Raw genomic sequence first — 19,111 nt, 5'->3', positions numbered from 1 at the left:
CTCTCTCCCTCTCTCCCTCTCTCCTCTTTGCCCCTCACCCTGGCTTCACCGTGGCTCTCTAAAAGGGCAGTTGGAACCACTGAACGAGGTGGGTTAATTCAATCATCTGTTTGGTCTGGATTCTAATCAAATGCTTGCCTTTCTGTTTGGAGTCTGGTGTGGGGCTGGGGCATGATTGAGTACTGAGTCACAGGGTAGTAGCAAGGGTACAGTTTTTCTGCTCCTTCCTACCAAAAGGGAGACCCTGGCCAAGGGGACATCCTGGACAGCATGTGTGTCCCAATGAAATCGGACTCCCTCAGTATAGTTGCATGTCCCGGGGCTATTTTTCCTGAAGTATCTTTTTTTTTTTTCCCTTTTGCCGGGAGAGAACCCTATGCATGTGTGTTTGAGAACATATTGCCTGGCCTCTCCGTGTTGTAATAACCGCCCACCTGTCAAGGAAGGCACACACATAAACTCCAAAGGCAAACACCTGCAAGTGCTTTGCTTGCTCCAAATGGCTGTAGTCTCTTCTGTTTGCCATCCCGTGCCCACGGTGCATAAATAGGAGAGGGGAAAAAAAAAACATCTTTTTTCTCTTATGAGCAACTCTGCTCTGGGGTGCCTGTTTGTCATGGGTGGGGCACATCCCAGATGGGTTGCTTATAATTCGGGGTGTCGTCTCTCTTCTCTCTCTTCCTCACCCTCCTCCCTACCTCCTCTTTCCCCCAATGGCCTCAGGGATTTCTGTCTAGAATCTCTGATGTGCTGCTGTGCGGATGGACCTGTCGACATTGCTGTCAGAGGTGCTACGAGTCCAGCTGCTGCCAGTCCAGTGAAGATGAAGTGGAGATCTTGGGACCTTTCCCTGCCCAGACTCCTCCATGGCTGTGAGTAACCCACTTGGAAATTTACCTCCCAGCATTCTCTCCACTGCAAGACGGGCAGAGGGTGGGGTGGGATAGGCTTAGTTACCATGGACATAGCCAAGAAGGGCTTCTCTGTGCCCCCTCAGTAGTGGGCCAGCTGGTAGCACCAGCTGGCGGTGAGGCACCTGCTCAGCCCTTCTCACACCGAGCTTCTGGGATGCTAGCCGGGTGATGCTGATCTCGGGGACACTTTAAGTAGCCTAAGTATCTAAGCAGAAAAAGACTTGGGCTCTTTCTGAAGAACTTTCCTGAAGGCTACAGCCTCCAAAGGAGGACCAGTGTCTGAGTGTCCCCTTCCCAGACAGCATGACAGACTGTCCTAATGCCCAACCCCAGGCCTGCACCAAGCAGATGCTCAGTAAATCTTAGCTGCTAGCACTTTTCAGATGATGTCTTTTGGCTGACCTGAGCAAGGCCTGTATCCTTGGGGCCACAGAGAGGGGTTCCCAGCCCACCCTGCCTCTGATGCTGGTGGTGCTATCCTTGGGGCCACAGGGAGGGGTGCCCAGCCTACCCTGCCCCCAATGCTGGTGGTGCTATCCTTGGGGCCACAGGGAGGGGTGCCCAGCCCACCCTGCCCCCAATGCTGGTGGTGCTATCCTTGGGGCCACAGGGAGGGGTGCCCAGCCCACCCTGCCCCCAATGCTGGTGGTGCTATCCTTGGGGCCACAGGGAGGGGTGCCCAGCCCACCCTGCCCCCAATGCTGGTGGTGCTCACACTGGCATCTTCCGGCTTATTTCTAATCCACTTCCCTCCTGCGCCCTCATAACCATCTCCATCTGCCTGCCGGTCGCTCAGATATTTTGGGAAGGCAGTTTTGAAGCTTGGCCACATGTCTGATCCACCTCACTGTGGCAGGCAGAGGGATGTGGTCAGAGTCTGGGGAGAAGCTGGGAAAGACCTAGAAATAATTGACAACAGCTGTTGGGGACTCTGGGAGGAAGGCCCAGAAAGGAGATGGTGCCGGGTACCAACGGAGTCCAGGGGTAGCACTTAGAACTGTCTCGACTGAATCTTGGGCTGAAACCCCAGAAGCCCCTAGAGCCCCTTCCTCTGGGTTGGCAATCCTGCCATGCCTGCTCTTTTTTTTTTCTTCTTAGAAGCAAGTTTCAGATGTTTCCAGAACACAGTCATGTCAGCCTACATGAGTTCAAATCTAGTTTCGGCTACAGCTTTTTGGTCCTTTAACCCTGGGGAAGTTGCTTGGTTTCTCTGAGCCTTGGTTTCCCATCTGTAAAATGTGATGATAAAAAACCAGGTGGTGGTGCACACCTTTAATCCCGGCACTCAGGCGGCAGAGGCAGGCAGATCTCTGTGAGTTCAAGGCCAGCCTGGTCTACAGAGTGAATTCCAGGACAGCTAGAGCTACACAGAGAAACCCTGTCTTGGTAAGAAAAAAGTGGGGGGGGGGCGGTAGATGGTAAAAAAAGAATAGTATTTACCAAATAGGTTTGTTGAAGTATTTAGAAAAGTACTTAAGAGTACTTGAGACTTTGTTGATGGTCAAAGGTGGGACATCTGTTTACTTAGAGAGACAGAGTCTCACTGTGCCTCTTTAACAGGCCTGGGATTCTCTTTATAGACCAGGTTAACCTCTAACTCACAAAGGTCTGCCTGCCTCTGCCTCCTGGGTGCCAGGATTAAAGGCACAGACCACCATGCCTCGCTTATTTTTATTTTTTAAGACAGGGTGGTAGCCTAGGCTGGCATTGAACTTGCTAGGTAGCCAAAGATGACCTTGACTTTGTGACCCTGCTGCTTTTACCTCCTGAGGGCTGGGATTACAGGCTTGGGCCACCTTACCCAGGCCTTTGCCTGTTAGTCAAGCATTCCACCAACTGAGCTACGTCCCCAGCCCTGTGGGTGACATTTTTTGTTTGTTTGTTTGTTATGTGTATTTTTTTTTTTTTGGAGACAGTTTCTCTGGCTGTCCTGGAACTCACTCTGTAGACAAAGCTGGCCTTCCCTCACAGAGATTCACCTGCCTCCTGATGCTGGGATTAAAGGTGTGCCCTGGTTTGGCTTTGGTTTCCGTATCTAGAGAATAAGAATAGTAAAATAATTTATTTCATAGGACTGTAATTAAGAATAAGTTAAAAAGGCTAGCTATAGTGGTGCATGCTTTTAATCACAGGGCTGGGGAGGTTGAGGCAGGAGGGCGTGAGTTCAAGACCAGCCTGAGCTATGTAGTGAGACCCTGTCTCAAAAACAAACAAGTGTGAATGAAGTGCCTTTAGAATGTGTTTAGTCCAGGGGTTAGAGGTCTGTAAGAATTCTTTTTCTTTTTCATTATTTGGTGTCAACAGGAACCTTTCACTCATTTCGAGAACATACTTTCTAGTAGGTGGTCACAGAGCTGAGATGGAAGAGACAGTCCCATTTCATAGGGTCCTTGTAACAGAGTAGCTGAGGTTATTTGGATCCTAAAGGCCATATGTCTTAGTCACTTCAAAGAAAAGCTGATAGCCAGGTACAAAGTCACACCTGTATTCCCAGTCCTAAAGAAGGAGGCAGGAGGAACTTCAGTCCCAGGCCAGCCTGGACTGCACGGTGAGGCTCTGTCTCAGAAGCTCAAGGGCTGGGGATGGACCCCAGCGTTGGCTGCATGTGAGGCTCAAGGTTTGATTCTCAAACTGGAGTCAAAACAGAAGGGAAAGTACACCCGAATATACACGCACTGTGTGTGAGTGCGTATGTGTATGTTGGAAGGGAAAGTATACCCGAATACACACGCACTGTGTGTGAGTGCGTATGTGTATGTCATTTCCAAAGTCTGCTGGCCACCTGATGGGCCTAGAGGAAGAAACTGAACCCTGAAAGTGCTCTCTTATCCAGCCATCATCACAAACAAGTGGGGTTCAATGTCCTTGACAGCCAGCCTTGATCTTTGGTGCAAATGTGGTGTGTGTGCACGTGTGTACGTTTTGTGGAGGCCACAACTCAACCCCAAGTCTTCGCCTTGCACCTCAAGACAAGGCCTCTTCCTCTTGCTGTTCTCCACCACATACATCAGGCTAGCTGGCCTGAGACCTTCTGGGGACATCTCTCTCTCCGTCTCTTATCTTACAGAAGGGGTGCTGGCTTTCATGAGGATCTGAACTCAGGTCCTCAGCAGCATGTGACAAGGACCACCCTCCCAACCACCTTCCAAGCCCAGTACTTATTCCTTTGAGTGCACATTGCATGGGGGACACTGTCATCTTCATGAGCTTAGATGGGCTCTTATGAGTAGGGGACTTTTCCATCTAGGACATAAGGCAGGTGTGGAAGTCAGGTTGCCTCCTGGAACTGTACTTTCACACCTAGCATACCATATGTGACAACCTAGCCTAGGGTCTCATGGACAATCCAGGGATGGTGACTTCAGGCCTGGCTGGATCCAGGGGCTCACATGGGTTCTCTGTTGTTGTTTTTTTTCCGTTGAGTTGGCTTCATTCTTAAGCTCGCTTACTCCTTGTGCTACGTTTGACTTGCATTCTATCAACTTCATAGGAAAAAGGTTCAAAGACAGAAAATTGCGTTGGCCCAGCCTTCATCCTGTGCCAGTCACTTGTGCCCACTTTCAGGCAGGGAGAATAGCTGCTGGGCTAGGTTGCCATCCACCTGGAGCTAGGGCAAGGGCTGTTCCTGTCTGAAGAGCTAGAAGGTAGCGATTTTAGCCTCCAGGGCCTACGACCATGAGGCAACTAGTCACCCACCATAGTGTGTGACAACTACCACAGACAGAGGAGAAGTGAGGGTCATGGCTGGTAGGAAGCAAGGCAGTGGGTGCAACCTTTAGCTCACAGACCCTGGGGGCAGATGCTTCCAGTGTTAAACCAGAGAGGAAGGAAGAAGCCTGGCTAAAGTGGAGGCACGACTGAAGGCCTGGGGTCACGGAAGAGGAGCCTCAAGTTTGGCTTGTTCGGGGCTTCGAGTGCCAGCTTAAAGATTTGGATTCTCGTTCTCATTCAGCAGCTGCCACCTCCTTCCTCCTTGCCAGTGTCAGTCCGGTGCATGCTCCTCCGTCCCCAGACACCCAGAGAGTCCCTGTTACAGGTACACAGCCTCAATGTAACTCTTGAGTTGGGAGACAGTTTTGTTTAACATTGAATACTGGCCCTTGGTGCAAAAAACAAAAAGAAAAAAAAATACTGGCCCTTGATTCTTTTTGGAGCACGGGGTTCATACTGTGTGCAGATAAAACAGAGAAGTGGACTGGAATGTTCCTTCCAGGGCCAGCGCACCTCAGAACTCTGGTGTTGTGCACTGCACCGTCTGGAGTTGGACAAGCTGTGTCGTAAATAGCCGTACATGTCCTTTCTGCTTCCCAGGATGAGCCGGGCTGCTCCAGACCCTCCCGTAGCCCCTCATTTGTTCCTGGCCTCTGACACAATGTAAGGCAGAACAGAAACCTATAAGGGGGAAAGAGGATTCAATCATTCCGAAAGCCGATCTGCAGCTTGCATTTGCTCCAGATTTATTTACCAAGTGGGCAGTTGCATGTTATCAAACAGACAGGAAGGAGAAATGTCAAGTGCTAGGGCTGTGCAGAGCCGTTCCTCCTGTGACATCTGGGGCCTGTCTCCATACAGTGATGTGGTGGGGGAAGCGGCCATTGTGTGTTCTGTGTGAGATCTCTGGAGACACGGCACTCCTTGTGGGTATTAATGTCATACGGACAGGTGTACATCTCGGTGACTGCAGGCTACACGGCTCTGTTGGAGCAGTGCCAAAAGGGTCCTCATGGGAGAGTTACTGGAAGCCCAGCTGTTTGCCCATCAAGTATATATGGAGTACCTACTTTATGTATGGCTCTCATGGGTTGCACAGGGCATGCCCAGCTGTGGCAGGGAGTGCGTGTCTGGGCCGGAGCATAGCTGGGATCCCTTGGGGCGCTACGGTTCATCAATGGACAAATCAGCTCCCATCACAAGCTTGCACTTCCCTAGCAGCTGGCTGCAGGATTGCTCGGAGAATGGCCTAAGATAGTGTTCATGGGCACCGTAGGTGCCACTCTCCACTCCCTAATCCCTTTGGTCAGTGAGCTCAGGAGTGCCGTGACAACACTCGGTGTGCACCCCAGTTGATTTTGGGGTGTAAAAGACACGCCAGTGGGTCAGCCCTGAAGACGAGCATGCAGCACTAAAGAGAAAGAAAGCTATAGAGGGATGGATGGGAGTGGTCACAGGGAAAGGATCATGGTCCTTGGAGGAAGGGCCACTGAACCAAAAACTTGAATGGGTAAAAGAACAAACAACTGGGCAAGAAAAGCCTGGAGGAGCGTCTTAGGCAGAGGGGACAGGGAGGCCCAGGATGTCAGAGAGGACGCAGAGGTGAGGCAGCCCTGTACTCAGACACTTAAGTTTGAGTGGCTGCAGAGGGTGGTGACATTTAAGCTGACCACTGAAGGTGTGTGGTTCTCACGGGAGGAGGTGGCTGTCACAGTGAAGCCTAGCAGCTGGGAAGCAGGGCCAGAGGCAGGCCGGAGTCTCCACCCAGAGGCTGCAGCTCTGCTTTAAGGGAGTGTTTGCCCCCGGGCGATCCTGTCCCCTGTCCCCATGTGCCTGCCCACACGTTTCGTCTGTGTCCACACACAGCCAGCAGGTGTCTCTCCCTTTCTGGCTTGTCTTGCCCTGGCCTTGCCTTCATCCCTTTGAGGTCAAGTCAGCCTCATCTCACGCATCAGGTGTCTCTGAAAACCCTCTAGAATTCAAAGCTTGCATTTTTCATTGTTGTTGTTTCAAGACATGCTTGTTTCCTCGTAGGCTTAAATGTCAAGTTGATGGGGTGTGACCATTATGGCTCACGGTGCACTGTGTTCAATATTCCCCTAAGTGTGGTATTGCTGGCTCCTACATCTCTTTGCGGGCTCCCTGCTCTGTCTGTCCCTGCCCCAGCACCCATGCCCAGCTGGGGTAATGGTGATGTTTACTTGTTTGAGACAAGGTCTTTCGTGGCAGCCTGACCTCAAACCCAGGACTGTTTGCCTCAGCCTTCTGAGTGCTGGAATTACGGGTGCACACCAGACCCAACTTGGGGGGATCTTAGAGCTACCCTGTTGTAATACCAGCTGAAACACACAAGTACCCAGCTATGTTACTCCTGTAGCAATTGGTGCTTGTTGACTTGTTCTGAGAATTTAGCAGCCAGAGGAGGTGGTCTTGTGGTTATTCCCATTTTACAGATGGGGAAATGGAGGAACAGGGAGTGGAAGGGAATCACCCAGGGTCACCTAGCTAGGGTTCCAGCTGAAAACATCTGTCTGCCTCTCCATCCATCTACCTGCCTACCTATCATCTATCATCATCTCATTGATCATCTCTCATCTCCTTCGCCATCTGTCCCTGAGTCTTGCCCATGCCTCCCCCAGTTTCTTAGCATTTCTCGTCTTCATTAGCATCCTGTTGAGTCATCACTGCTGCTAATCCATAACCGCTTCCCCACCTCCAACTTCTGTTCTGGAGTCACCGACTCACAGGACCGCTGTAGTCATGCGCCCGTCGCTCCATTCTCGAGCAGCATTGCCATGACATATTTTTTTTTAATATACTTTTTGTTATTGTTCTTGTTTTTACTTTTTTGTGACAGGTTTTCTCTGTAGCTTTGGAGCCTGTCCTGAAACTAGATCTTGTAGACCAGGCTGGCCTCGAACTCACAGAGATCCGCCTGCCTCTGCCTCCCCGGTGCTGGGATTAAAGGTGTGTACCATCACTGCATGGCTGTGAGAGCTTATTTCAAGGGTGTTAAATCAGAAGCGTGGAGATTATTGAAACAGAAGGGCACTTTCACAAGTTCAGATGAATCTAAACAACCACATGGTTCCTTCCAGACCCAAGATGGACAGGTCTCCAGCTTCATCCTGCCTCAGTGGCGCCCCCATGTGGCAACAGTTTGCTTGCCCTCCAACTTGAAGCTATTTTCTAAATCAGGGATGATACCTTTGAATTATTTCACAGTTTATGTGAAAAGCAAGACTATATACATCATTCTGAGTGATGCAGTGTGGATCAGAGGCTGCATCATCACCATGCATGTTCTGAGATAGAAGTTCCTTTATTCAGCCACTGAGTGCCTGCTCATGCTCTGGGAAAGGTGCCTATAGCGGTTGAACTGTGGACAAGCAGCTGGAGGCCCACATGGGACTCTGCTGGGGGTTGCCTCAGCAGCCACTGAAACCTTTTTCTTCCTCTAGGATAGCCAGTCGGAGCAATGACAAGGATGGCGACTCCGTCCACACAGCCAGTGATGTCCCGTTGACACCAAGGACCAACTCCCCTGATGGGAGACGCTCATCCTCGGACACATCCAAGTCTACCTACAGCCTGACTCGGAGAATCTCCAGTAAGTGCCTGGAGACGGTTATGGTTGGGCAGGGCGATGGGGAGAGGGGCATTCTCTTAGTATAAGGAAAGAGCTATCTGAGCTTGATGGCTCGTACCAGAAATCCCAGCACTCGGAGTTGGAGACAGGGGATCCAGGACAGCCTGGAGTAGAGTGAGTTCCAAGCCAGCAGGAGCTATAGAGTTAAGACCCTGTCTCAAAACAACAGCAGGGCTTACACTTAGGGTCCCTGAAGCAGGGTGACAAATTCAAGGGCTCGAGACAGGAAGACCAAGGGGCTCTTGTACCCTCAGACCTCATGATCTCCCTCTGTTCGTAGTCTAACTGGGCTTTCACCCAGACATGCTGGCCCCTGGGGTCACCCTCCCAAAGTGAGGCAGTGCTACACCTCAGCTGGGGAGATCCCGCTTCCCTCCTGCTTCTCACTCTCGCAAGTGCAGGGCTCTGGAGAGAGCTCACTGTCTAAGGTCTCCTCTAATATCCCCGGGACCATAAAAAGCGAATGACTCAGGGCATGGCACGCATTTAGAGCGCCACCCGGCACCAGGTTTCTCTGATGATTGTGGTGGGATGCTCCAGCCACCACTGGGCAACCACCTCTCACAATAAATAAGATCACAGTTATCTCTCCCTGTGCACACATTCTGCACCCTCGGGCTCACCCAGTCCCAGCCCTTGGAGCCCAAGTTAGAAGAATCATAAATTCAAGGCCAGCCCAAGCTACAAAGTGAATTCCAGGCCGTTGGGGACTGCTTAGCAAGACCCTGTCTCAAAGAGCCAAGAAAAAAGATTGTGAGTGAGTGTATGTGTGTGTGTGTGTGTTGTGTGTGTGAACGTGCATACCATGGTGCATATGTGGAGGTCAGACAACAAGTTTTAGAAGTTGGTTCTCTCTTTCTACCATTTGGGATTGAACTCAGGCCCCCAGGCTTCGTAGCAAGTGCCGTTACTAGTGAACCATCTTGTCAGCTCTATGTTTCCAGTAAAGGCTCTGAGCGTCTGAGGGCTTGGGTGTGTCAGGGGTCCTGAAACGGATTCCAGAGCTCATGGAACGCCTGCATTTCCAGTGTGCACAGAAGAGCCCACTGAAGCAGAGAAGCCCGCGTGGGCATCTGGGGACCTTTGCTGATGTCACCGGGTGGCCAGTGGTGGTGATCTTTGTTCTTGGTGGCTGTTTAGGTCTGGATTCCCGGCGCCCCAGCTCCCCACTCATTGACATCAAACCTATTGAGTTTGGGGTTCTCAGTGCCAAGAAGGAGCCCATCCAGCCATCGGTGCTGCGCAGGGCCTACACCCCTGATGACTACTTCAGGAAGTTTGAGCCCCGACTTTACTCCCTCGATTCAAACCTTGATGATGTGGACTCTCTGACTGATGAGGAGATCATGTCCAAGTACCAGCTGGGCATGCTACACTTCAGCACACAATATGACCTGCTGCACAACCACCTCACGGTGCGGGTGATCGAGGCCCGGGATCTGCCGCCCCCTATCTCCCATGATGGCTCTCGCCAGGACATGGCCCATTCCAACCCCTACGTCAAGATCTGTCTCCTGCCCGACCAGAAGAACTCCAAGCAGACAGGCGTCAAGCGCAAGACGCAGAAGCCTGTGTTTGAGGAACGCTACACCTTCGAGATCCCTTTCCTAGAAGCCCAGAGGAGGACCCTACTGCTCACTGTGGTGGACTTTGACAAATTCTCCCGCCACTGTGTGATTGGCAAAGTGGCGGTGCCCTTGTGCGAGGTGGACTTGGTGAAGGGCGGCCACTGGTGGAAGGCTCTGATCCCCAGCTCGCAGGTAAGGCTTGAGTTTTGCTGCGTCACCTTCTGGGAATTCTTCTTCTTAAGATTGTTGTTTTAATTTATTTTACTATTTAATTTTTTCTTTTGAACCTGGGTTTGGTGATACTTTCCCATAATCCCAGCACTTGGGATGTGTCATGAGGATCAGAAGTTCAAGGCTACTTTTGGCTATGTAGTGAATTTGAGGATAGCCTGGACTATTTGAGATCTTGTGCCAAAAAGTTAAAGACAAAAAAATTTATTTTGTATTTAAGTTGTTTTTATTTTGAAATGATTATGCTCACATGAAGTTTCAAATACAGCATAGAGTTCCAATTGTTCTCGTCTCCATGGTCTCCAGAACAGTGTCTTACAGCCCAGAGAATGTAGGATAAACCACCAAACACCATAAACTAGAGTGGACCAAGTTCAGATTCCAGTGGGTTTTTATGTGTCCCCAACTATGTGACTGTATACACGTGTGTATGCATTCATGGGCATGCATGTGTGAATGTGTATGTGTATGTGCATGGGCATGCAAGGGCATGGACATACATGTACATGAATCATGTATGTGTGAGTGTGCATATACATGTATGTGTGAATGTGTGTGTATGTGGGGGCATGCATATACATGTGTGAGTGTGTGTGTATTCAAGGGACTGCATGTATGAGTGCGTAAGAGAGAATATGTGTGTACATGTATAAGTGTGTGCATGGGCATGCACATATGAGTGTGTATGTGTGTGCATATACATTCATGGGTAAGTGTGTATGTGTATGCATAGGCATGCATGTAGACATCTGTGTGTGTGAGAGAGTGTGTACACATGTATGTACGTACATGCATATGCATGTAGGTGTGTGCTTGGGCATGCATGTGTAAATGTGTGTGAATATGAATGGGTGTGTGTGTGTGCATGGGCATGCCCGTGTATGTGTGTGAGAGAGAAAGAGTGTATATGTGTGCATGTGAAGTTCTATGAAGTCTTTTCACTCTTTGATTTATGTATGAGAATGTATATGTGTGGAGTGTGTAAGGTGTATGAATGTGCATTTGTGTGTGGAGACCAGGAGAGGTGTCATGTGTCCTGCTCTGTCACTCTCTGCCTTATTGCCCCAGTGATCCTCCTGTCCCTGTCCCCACAGCACAGGGGTCACAAGTACACATATCTATGCCTGGGTTTTTAGTGGGTTCTGGGGTCCAAACTCAGACCCTCATGTTTATGAAGCAAGGACTCCTGAGGCACCCCTTCAGCGCCAGTTCTGTAAAATCTTACCATATATACAGAGTCTTGGCCCCGCCACCCTAGAGATGCTTTGCCACCAATACTGAACAGTTTCCTCAGGAGATTGATTACCCAAGGTATAAAGATATCAATCATTTTGACTTTCAGGAAGTGATTTGGAAAAAAAAACCAGAAACAAAAATAGGGACAATGGAACGGATGATGCGTGGATGTTTCTCAGGCCCACTGTGGTGACTGACTTCCTGCCTCATGTCTAACCTGAGGGGGATGTGATTAGCTGCTGGGGACCCCAACCTGAGGCCACAGGCTGAGCTGGGACTCCAAGAAGGCTGTTAAGTACTCTCGAGTGCATCCCCTGGGACACAGAGAGCTGGACAGCCAGGGAAGGGGAAGGCCCAGGCAGGAAGAGATGTACCTCACACTGCACAGGTGAGGATGGCCCAGCCCAAGGAGATGCAGACAGAGCAGTTGTAAATCAACAAGCTGGGCATCTCAAAGCTGTGCAGTTTTGATCAAGAATTCAGTGACCCAGGGCTGCCTTTGGGAGGCATGCTGGTTGGCTTATGGTGAGTTACGTGCTGGGGATTAAAGCCAGAGCATTGTGCATGCTGAGCGTACCCTCTTCTGAACTATGTCATATCCCAGTGGTACACAGGTTTCCAGCATGGGGGCAAGACTGTCCTGTTGTGTGTTTGTCTTCCAAGATGAAGGTCTACCCCTTTCTTATGAATTCCCCATGAAGAAGGTCTTGAAACAAGGCTGGTCCTATATCAGGGAACACCAGGAGGGATTTGGAAAATCTGGAAGGGTGTGTGATGGACAGGAGGTCAACACAGCAGGAGTTGTCCAGTTCTTAAACCTGCAAGGCACACAAAGAAGCCCAGTGTTGTTCATCCCCAGAACTTTTGAGTGAAGGTGACTGGTATCTGGGAGCTTAATTCCCTGGCAATTTTGTCCTGTGGTCGTAGCAGGCAAGAAGCCTCTGACACCCATGGTGGGAGGTGGCATCTGGACACAGGCCTTCATGCTGAAGCAGGGAAGAGAAAAGAGAGCAGGCAAGGCACCTAGACTGTCGCCATCCCAGCTTCACACAAAGACCCTTCCCCTGGGCAGCTCTTCCCTCTTGCAATGCCATCAGGTTGGGTACTTCTTGTGCCTTCTACAATAGTTGACAACACTCGGCGTTCAAAGAATTTGAACCCAGATGCAGAGGGCTTTACTCTTAGCCGTTCTTCCTCAAGCGTGCCTTCTCACAGTCTGCCTGCTCGGCCGTCTGAGTGCTAGGATTACAGGCATGCATCGTCATGTCTGCCTACAGTTATCTTTAATTTTGAGGGGTGGCTTGGGAGGTAGCCCAGCTAAGAATGTGCTTCTTGTGCAAGCATCAGGAGCCACATTCAGTGCTTTTAAAAACCCAGGTTTAAGGCAGGTATCTGTGATGCTGGCAGGGATGTTGCAGGGCAGGGACAGGAGGATCCCTGGAGCTTGCTAGACAGCCTGTCCAGCTGGATTGGTGAGTTCTAGGTTCAGTGAGCCCTTGCCTCCAAAAATAAGGTGGAGGATTATTTAGGAAGATACTGGATGTTGACATTTGACCTCCCTACCCCCACATGCACACAATGCATGCATGCACACACAGAGGAACACATACACATATACGACTCCATACCACACACACACACACACACACACACACACACACACACACACACACACACGACTGTTTGGGGCTCACAGGAAAATCAAGAGGGAGATTTATAGGTTTCCTAGCATTCCTCTTCACCCCCACCCACGCAGTCTCCCCATTACCGGCATCCCTCGCCACAGCTGTGTGTTTGGTACCAGAGACAAACCCACGTTAACACGTCATTATTGCAGTTTGGGGTACGCTGTTAACGCGCACATCCTATAGATCCGGGCAAATGTCTGGTGACATATGTCCACTGTGATGGCAGCAGATAGAGTGGTGTCACCAGGGCTTGTTCTCAAGGCAAAAATAATTGGAGATGCTTGGTGCTCTGTGCTGATTGGACCCAGTACTGGAAACTGCCTGGAGTTACAGACGCCCCCAGCCTGCCTTCTGGATGGCTAAAAACAGCCTGGTAAACAGAGACTCCTAACTGCCTTCTGTATTTTGAGATTCCTCACCAACTGCTACTGTCACCATCCAGCCCTCAACCAGGCAAATGGCAATGTTTTCAACTTGCCCTGAGTTGCTGTCAGCTGTGACCTTTAGAACCCTGGCCCCTGTGTGTGTTAAAACCGTTTCGGGCTCAGCTTCTGATAGGCAGCCCCATAATGCTTCTGGGGACCAATTCAGAGCTCGACAGAGCAACGGGAACTAGAAGTTTCCGTGCGCCCCTCCTCGCTTGGTAAAAATCAATTTCACACTTGAGAGCTTATTAAATTTTCTAATTACATTCTTTATTTACTTAGTGTGTATATACTATGGCGTGCTTGTGGAGGTCAGAGAATGACTCGCGGGAGCTGTGTGGGGTCCAGGATACAAACTGGAACCCTGAGCCTCCTCAGCAAGCACCTTTACCTGTGGTTCTAGTTTGCCTTCTGTTGTTGTGACAAACGCCATGACCAAAGCTTACTTGGGCAAGAAAAGGTTTATTTGGCTTTTACATAGGATGCAGTCCATGGAGAGGGGCCAAGGCAGGAACCTGGAGGCCGGCACGGAAGTAGAAGTCATGGAGGAGTGTTGCTTACTACGGATTGCCCAGCCTGCCCTTTTTTATTTTTATTATTTCATTTTTTTGTTTTTAGAGACAGGGTTTCTCTGTATCTTTGGCTGTTCTGGAACTCACTCTGTAGACCAGACTGGCCTCAGAGTCACAGAGGTCCACCTGTCTCTGCCTCCTGAGTGCTGTGGTTAAAGGTGTGTGCCCCCAACTTCCACAGCCTGCTTTCTTATACAACTCAGGACCTTCTGCCCAGGCATAGCACCATCCACAGTGGGCTGGGCCTTCCTCAATCAATTGGCAATCAAGAAAATGCCCCACAGACCTGCCTTCGGGCAATCTGATGGAGACGTAGCAACCAAGGTTACTCGTCCTTGAGTTACTCAACTGAGTTACTCTTGACACAGCTCTAACTTGTGTCCAAAGTTGACAAAACCCCAACCAGGACCCCTGCTGAGTCACCTCACTGACCCCAGCATGAGCTTTGACCCCTAGTATAGCATGTAATAAAGGAGGAGCCAGGAACAAAGTGGATGGACCTGCCTATCACGTAAGCGAGAAGACTGCATCACAGGAAGGTCGAGTGACCAGTCTAAGGCCACATAGATTTTCATGGCAGAATGGAGACTACAGTTAGGTTGCCTGACTCCCATGCATGTCTTGCTACTAGGCTAATCTTCTTTACACCTCCCGATGATACGGTCTAGTGGTGGGGAAGAGCACGGGCCCTACCCTCACACAGGCCTGGGTTCAAGTTCTAACTCTGCCGCCTCCTAGAGGTGTCACTCAGGAGCATTCGCTGTGAGCTGCTTGACTCACAATGCTGCCACCGAATGTGGACGTTTGCCCTCAAACAACCACATCTCCGTTTCTCTGAACACCAGTTGTCCTCTATTTTGATCCGGTTCAGACTCTACCCTCCCTAAGTGCAGGCAGTCATACGTCCCAGCTTCCCACTATGGCTGACCAGACTGCTAAAGCAAAAGTCCCAGGACCCAGTGCTCAGGTTTAGTCATTTGTAGAAAGGCTCACAGAGCCAGGCAAAGCCCCTTTCTTGTTTTAGCCCACATTTTTGCAAGGTTCAGTCTGTGGCTTGGCACCAGGATGGAGAGCGTCTTGACTAGGGGAGTTTGTTGTGAAGAATCTGACCTGGGAGCCAGAGCAGAAGGGATGTCTCATGAAAGGCCTGAGGGAGGCACGTGTGCCGTCTCCACCCCTCTGCAGGCACACGCTACTAACACCCGGCTGCAATCACCAAGCTTAAAAGTTTTCCAAACCCTGATGCTTGTGAGTTTTGGTGGTGGTGCTCTGGTACAAGTGTGGTGAATTGAACTATTGTCAGCTGGTGGCTGAGCTAAGCCTCCACTCAGCCACCCTTCCTCGAGGCCAGAGGGGGGTAAAGCCGCCAGCTCTCTCCTCATGGTCTTTCTGGTAGCCAGTCCCACCCTTAAATTACCTGAAGGTCCCCAGTGATCAGAGAACCTCGTTGGTATACGAAAGATACTCTCCCTGCTGAAAGGGTTCCAAATACCCTGGAAGCTCTGTGCCAGGGCCTGGGTCCAGACACCAAATGTGAATTTCTTATTTACATTTGGGCTCTGCCACCCAATTACTGGGTGATGTTAGACTTGAACCTGAAACCTACAATCATGACCATGACCGTCCTCATCACCTTCCTCACCCAAAAGGTCCCCTGAGAGCTGAATGGGAACACATCTGTGCCGTTCCCAGGGTGCATTGCCCGCTGTGACGGTGGCTCAGTTGTGCACTGAAGGCAACAGGTTTCTCATGTGTCACAGCCAAGTGGGTCTTGGGGATGGAGGTGAGACTGGAGGCTTGAGGTCCAGACTGAAAGTGACAGAACTCAGGTCCTAACCTGCTCCCCACGCCGGCATTTCCCTGGAGTGGCCTTCTGAGAGGCCTGTTGACAATCCCATGCCCAGGGCTGCACCGGAGCCTGGTTCCACACATTCTCTGGAGCAGCCGCCAGCTTTCTCCCTAATAGGCCAAGAACACGTGGATGAACACCACCTCGCTGTGGATTTTCCGGAATAGTTGGCTTGCCCGGCATGTGATCTGCGCTTGTGATGGAACAGGAGATTAAAGGCAGCAGCAGAAATCAGAGGGGAAAGGGCCTCAGAGACTAAGCTGTGGATTTCAACTTTCTCCTGAGGGAGATGGAAGTCATTAAAAGATGTCACGCTGGGAGTCTCCGGGCTGGTTTACCTTTTTACTTGCTCCCGGGGCAGAACATTAGATAGAGGGAGAGCAAGGTTTGCACCATGGTGCACTTGGTTTCCCAGGCTAGACTATCCTGTCCATTGATACTGGCCTCTCTCTGTGGGAAGCCAGTCTCTGGCCCTTCCCTGGTTATCAAAACCAAACCAAAACAACCAAAAAAAAAAAAACAAAAACAAAAAAAAAACACAAAAAACAAAACACTGCCTCTAGGCCTCATGAAACCTCCCTGGGACACAGTCCCTGTGGTTGATATCTATTGATCTTGAGATATACACTAACAATAGGGACAAGGTAGCTAATTGTATTAGTCACTTTTCTCATCGTTTTGACAAAGTGAATCTTGTTTTTTGTTGTCTTTGTGGATTGTTGTTGATGTTTTGTGGCAGAAGCAGCTTTAACCAGGAAGATTTATCTTAGCTTTCAGTTCAGAGGCCCCAGACTATGTTTGCTTGGTCCTGTTCATTGCAGCAGAAAGCATCATGGTGGCAGAGTGTGTGGCAGGGGCTCCGGCCAGTGTCTGTTCACTGCGATAAGAAAGCGATAAGGAAACATGGTGCAGCAGTCTATGTGGGTCTTCTTGGTGGGCAGGAACTAGAGAGAGAGAGAGAGAGAGAGGAAGGAAAGCCACAACACACACTCTCCAAGGACACACTCACAGAGACCCACCTCCCCCAGTGAGACTCCCTGCCCTAAATGTCTGCGACCTCCGAAAGTAGCACCACTAGCTGGGGACTTGGCTTGCAGCCTGTGGACCTCGGGATCGGTTCCTATTCAGACCTGAACAGGACCCCTCAGTGAGAGGAGCCAAGGGGCTGGGGACTTGGACATACGAGGTTGGTGTGAGGGCTCCAACTCACGGTTAGTGGGTTTGGGGAGTTGGGGATGACCTAAAAGGAGGGGTGTTTAGAATGTCACCGAGTTTGCCTGAGAGAGGTTTGCTGAGCTCTGTGCTAGGCAGGGAGGCAGAGGATGTGGGTGAAGAGGCAGCTGTGATGACCAATTTGATCTAGGACGCAGGATGCTGAAGTTGATAGGGTAGCACCCCTGTGATTTGCAGTGGTTCAGAGTTGGGGTCCCTAAGTGATCTGGTCTAATCCAGTGACTTGAAGCGACACTGCTTTGGGCCTGAGACGGCACCTCACACTGGGTGTCCCTGAAGGGGAAAACTGCTCCCAAAGTGGCTGGGGAACAAAATGAGAGAGACCAATGTTCTGCATTCTCCTTCAAGGACAAACCCTCCGAGGCCTCCAAAGGCCTCCAAATAGGCCACAGCTCTGAAAGCTCTAGTCTGAATAACACCTCGTTGGGGACCAAGCCTTTGATACATGACCTTCAGAGAACTTTCTCGTGTAAACTATGGCAACCCCTGAACTCCTGTTTCTCCTTCTTTCTCGGCTCAGCATCATTTGGGTGGGGGACGCTTGGGAAGATGAGTTCCCATGGCATGCCTTACTCTCTCTAGCATGAGCCACCGTGTTAGTTAAGTCATTGCATAATAGTGCATCAGTTATGTGAGTTGCTTATATACTAGAAAGACCATCACAGGACGCTGCCGGTCTTTTGTCCCTGCTGTATCTCCAGGTCACTGAGACAATGGATAATTATTGAACAGTATCCTAGTTACTCTCTGTTATGTTGAAGAGGGACCAAGGCAGCTCATAAAAGGAAGCATTTAATTGGGGGCTTGCTACAGCTTCGGAGGCCGAGTCCGTGGCCATCAAGGCAGGAAGCAGGGAGGCGTGGCGCTGAGCCGTAGTTGGGAGTTTGCATCTGATCCACAACCACCGTTAGGCAGAGAGAGCTAACTGGAATGGTATAGGCTATTGGAACCTCAAAACCCACCCCCAGCGACACACCTCTTCCAGTAAATCCACACCTCCTCTTCCTTCCTCAACGGTTTCATCAGCTGGGAGCCAAGCACTCCAACATAGGAGCACATGGGGCCCAGTCTCATTCAAAGCACTACGAGCACCTCCTATGCATTTCTGTGGGCCTGACAGGTAGTCGTTTCTCTGAGTGACTGTGCAATGCAGGGCAGAAAGAGGCTTTCTGTGCAAAAACGGAAGAGGGAAATGGTTTAAAAGGTTAAGTCTCCTGATCCAGCCTCTCCCTTTGCGTCTTTCAGTCAGTTCCCTGAAAGGTTCCTGAGGCCATCCTGGCTTGAGTGGAGGGGATGGAGGGCACACACATCACTGGGGCATGTCCTCAAGGGCCCTATCTTCCCATTCCTGCATTCCTGCACTCTTTCACTCAGCTTCCTATCTGCCATGAGGTGAGCAGAAACCTCTGAAACCGTGAGCTGAAATAAATCTTCCTTTCCTTCAGTTGGGTATATTCAGTGTTTGGTACAGCTATGCACAGTCTAACAGAGCTGTCCCTATTGGTTCCTCACTGAGATCACTGGGTAGACAAAGACCAGGCGGTAAGCCTAGCCTAGTTACAGGTAGGGGCGGAGTGCTTGCAATAAGACACTTACTGGCTGCCTGGTTGGTACAGAATGAAACTTACTCTCTTGTGATGAAGTGGAGTGGAAGGGGGTTGGCTGTCTCTGAACAGCCATGTGGTCTAAGACAGAAACTCTCAGACACCAGAATACAGACCTGCCCTCCAAGCTTTCTTGGAAGACTGGGTGACACACACAAAGATATAAGTAAGCATTTATTGTACTGGGCAACATTTACTGCAGCTCTGCTGTATGCTGGAATCACTGAGAAGGTGGAGGCTCTGCTCTGAATGAACTCACAACCCTGAGAAGGCTCTGAGTTGTGGCTCCATTGGTAAACCATTGGTAAAGTGTGGCCTAGCATGAATGAAGCCTTGGGTTCTGTCCCTGGCACTGTGTAACTGGACGTGATAGAGGCAAGAAGGGAGATAAGAAGTTCAAGGCCATCCTCAGCTGCTTGTTGAGTTTGAGG

The 19,111-nt window shown here is 50.3% G+C and overlaps 1 protein-coding gene across 2 annotated transcripts in view; it reads left to right on the top strand.

Annotated features, from left to right (window-relative positions):
• The window catches only part of Syt17 (synaptotagmin 17), a 67,716-nt gene that overhangs the window by 5,419 nt on the left and 43,186 nt on the right, over positions 1-19,111 (top strand). For both annotated transcript variants that reach the window (XM_005351049.2, XM_005351050.2), the window contains exons 2-5: positions 71-88; positions 724-872; positions 8,087-8,235; positions 9,415-10,034. In XM_005351049.2, the coding sequence (XP_005351106.1) occupies positions 71-88; positions 724-872; positions 8,087-8,235; positions 9,415-10,034 (936 nt within the window). The remainder of the gene's footprint in view (positions 1-70; positions 89-723; positions 873-8,086; positions 8,236-9,414; positions 10,035-19,111) is intronic.

This window comes from Microtus ochrogaster, chromosome 8 (genome assembly GCF_000317375.1).
Source record: "Microtus ochrogaster isolate Prairie Vole_2 chromosome 8, MicOch1.0, whole genome shotgun sequence".
Lineage (NCBI taxonomy): Eukaryota > Metazoa > Chordata > Mammalia > Rodentia > Cricetidae > Microtus > Microtus ochrogaster.
Note: the sequence above shows the minus strand (reverse complement) of the source record. Positions and strands in the feature narration are given on the sequence as shown.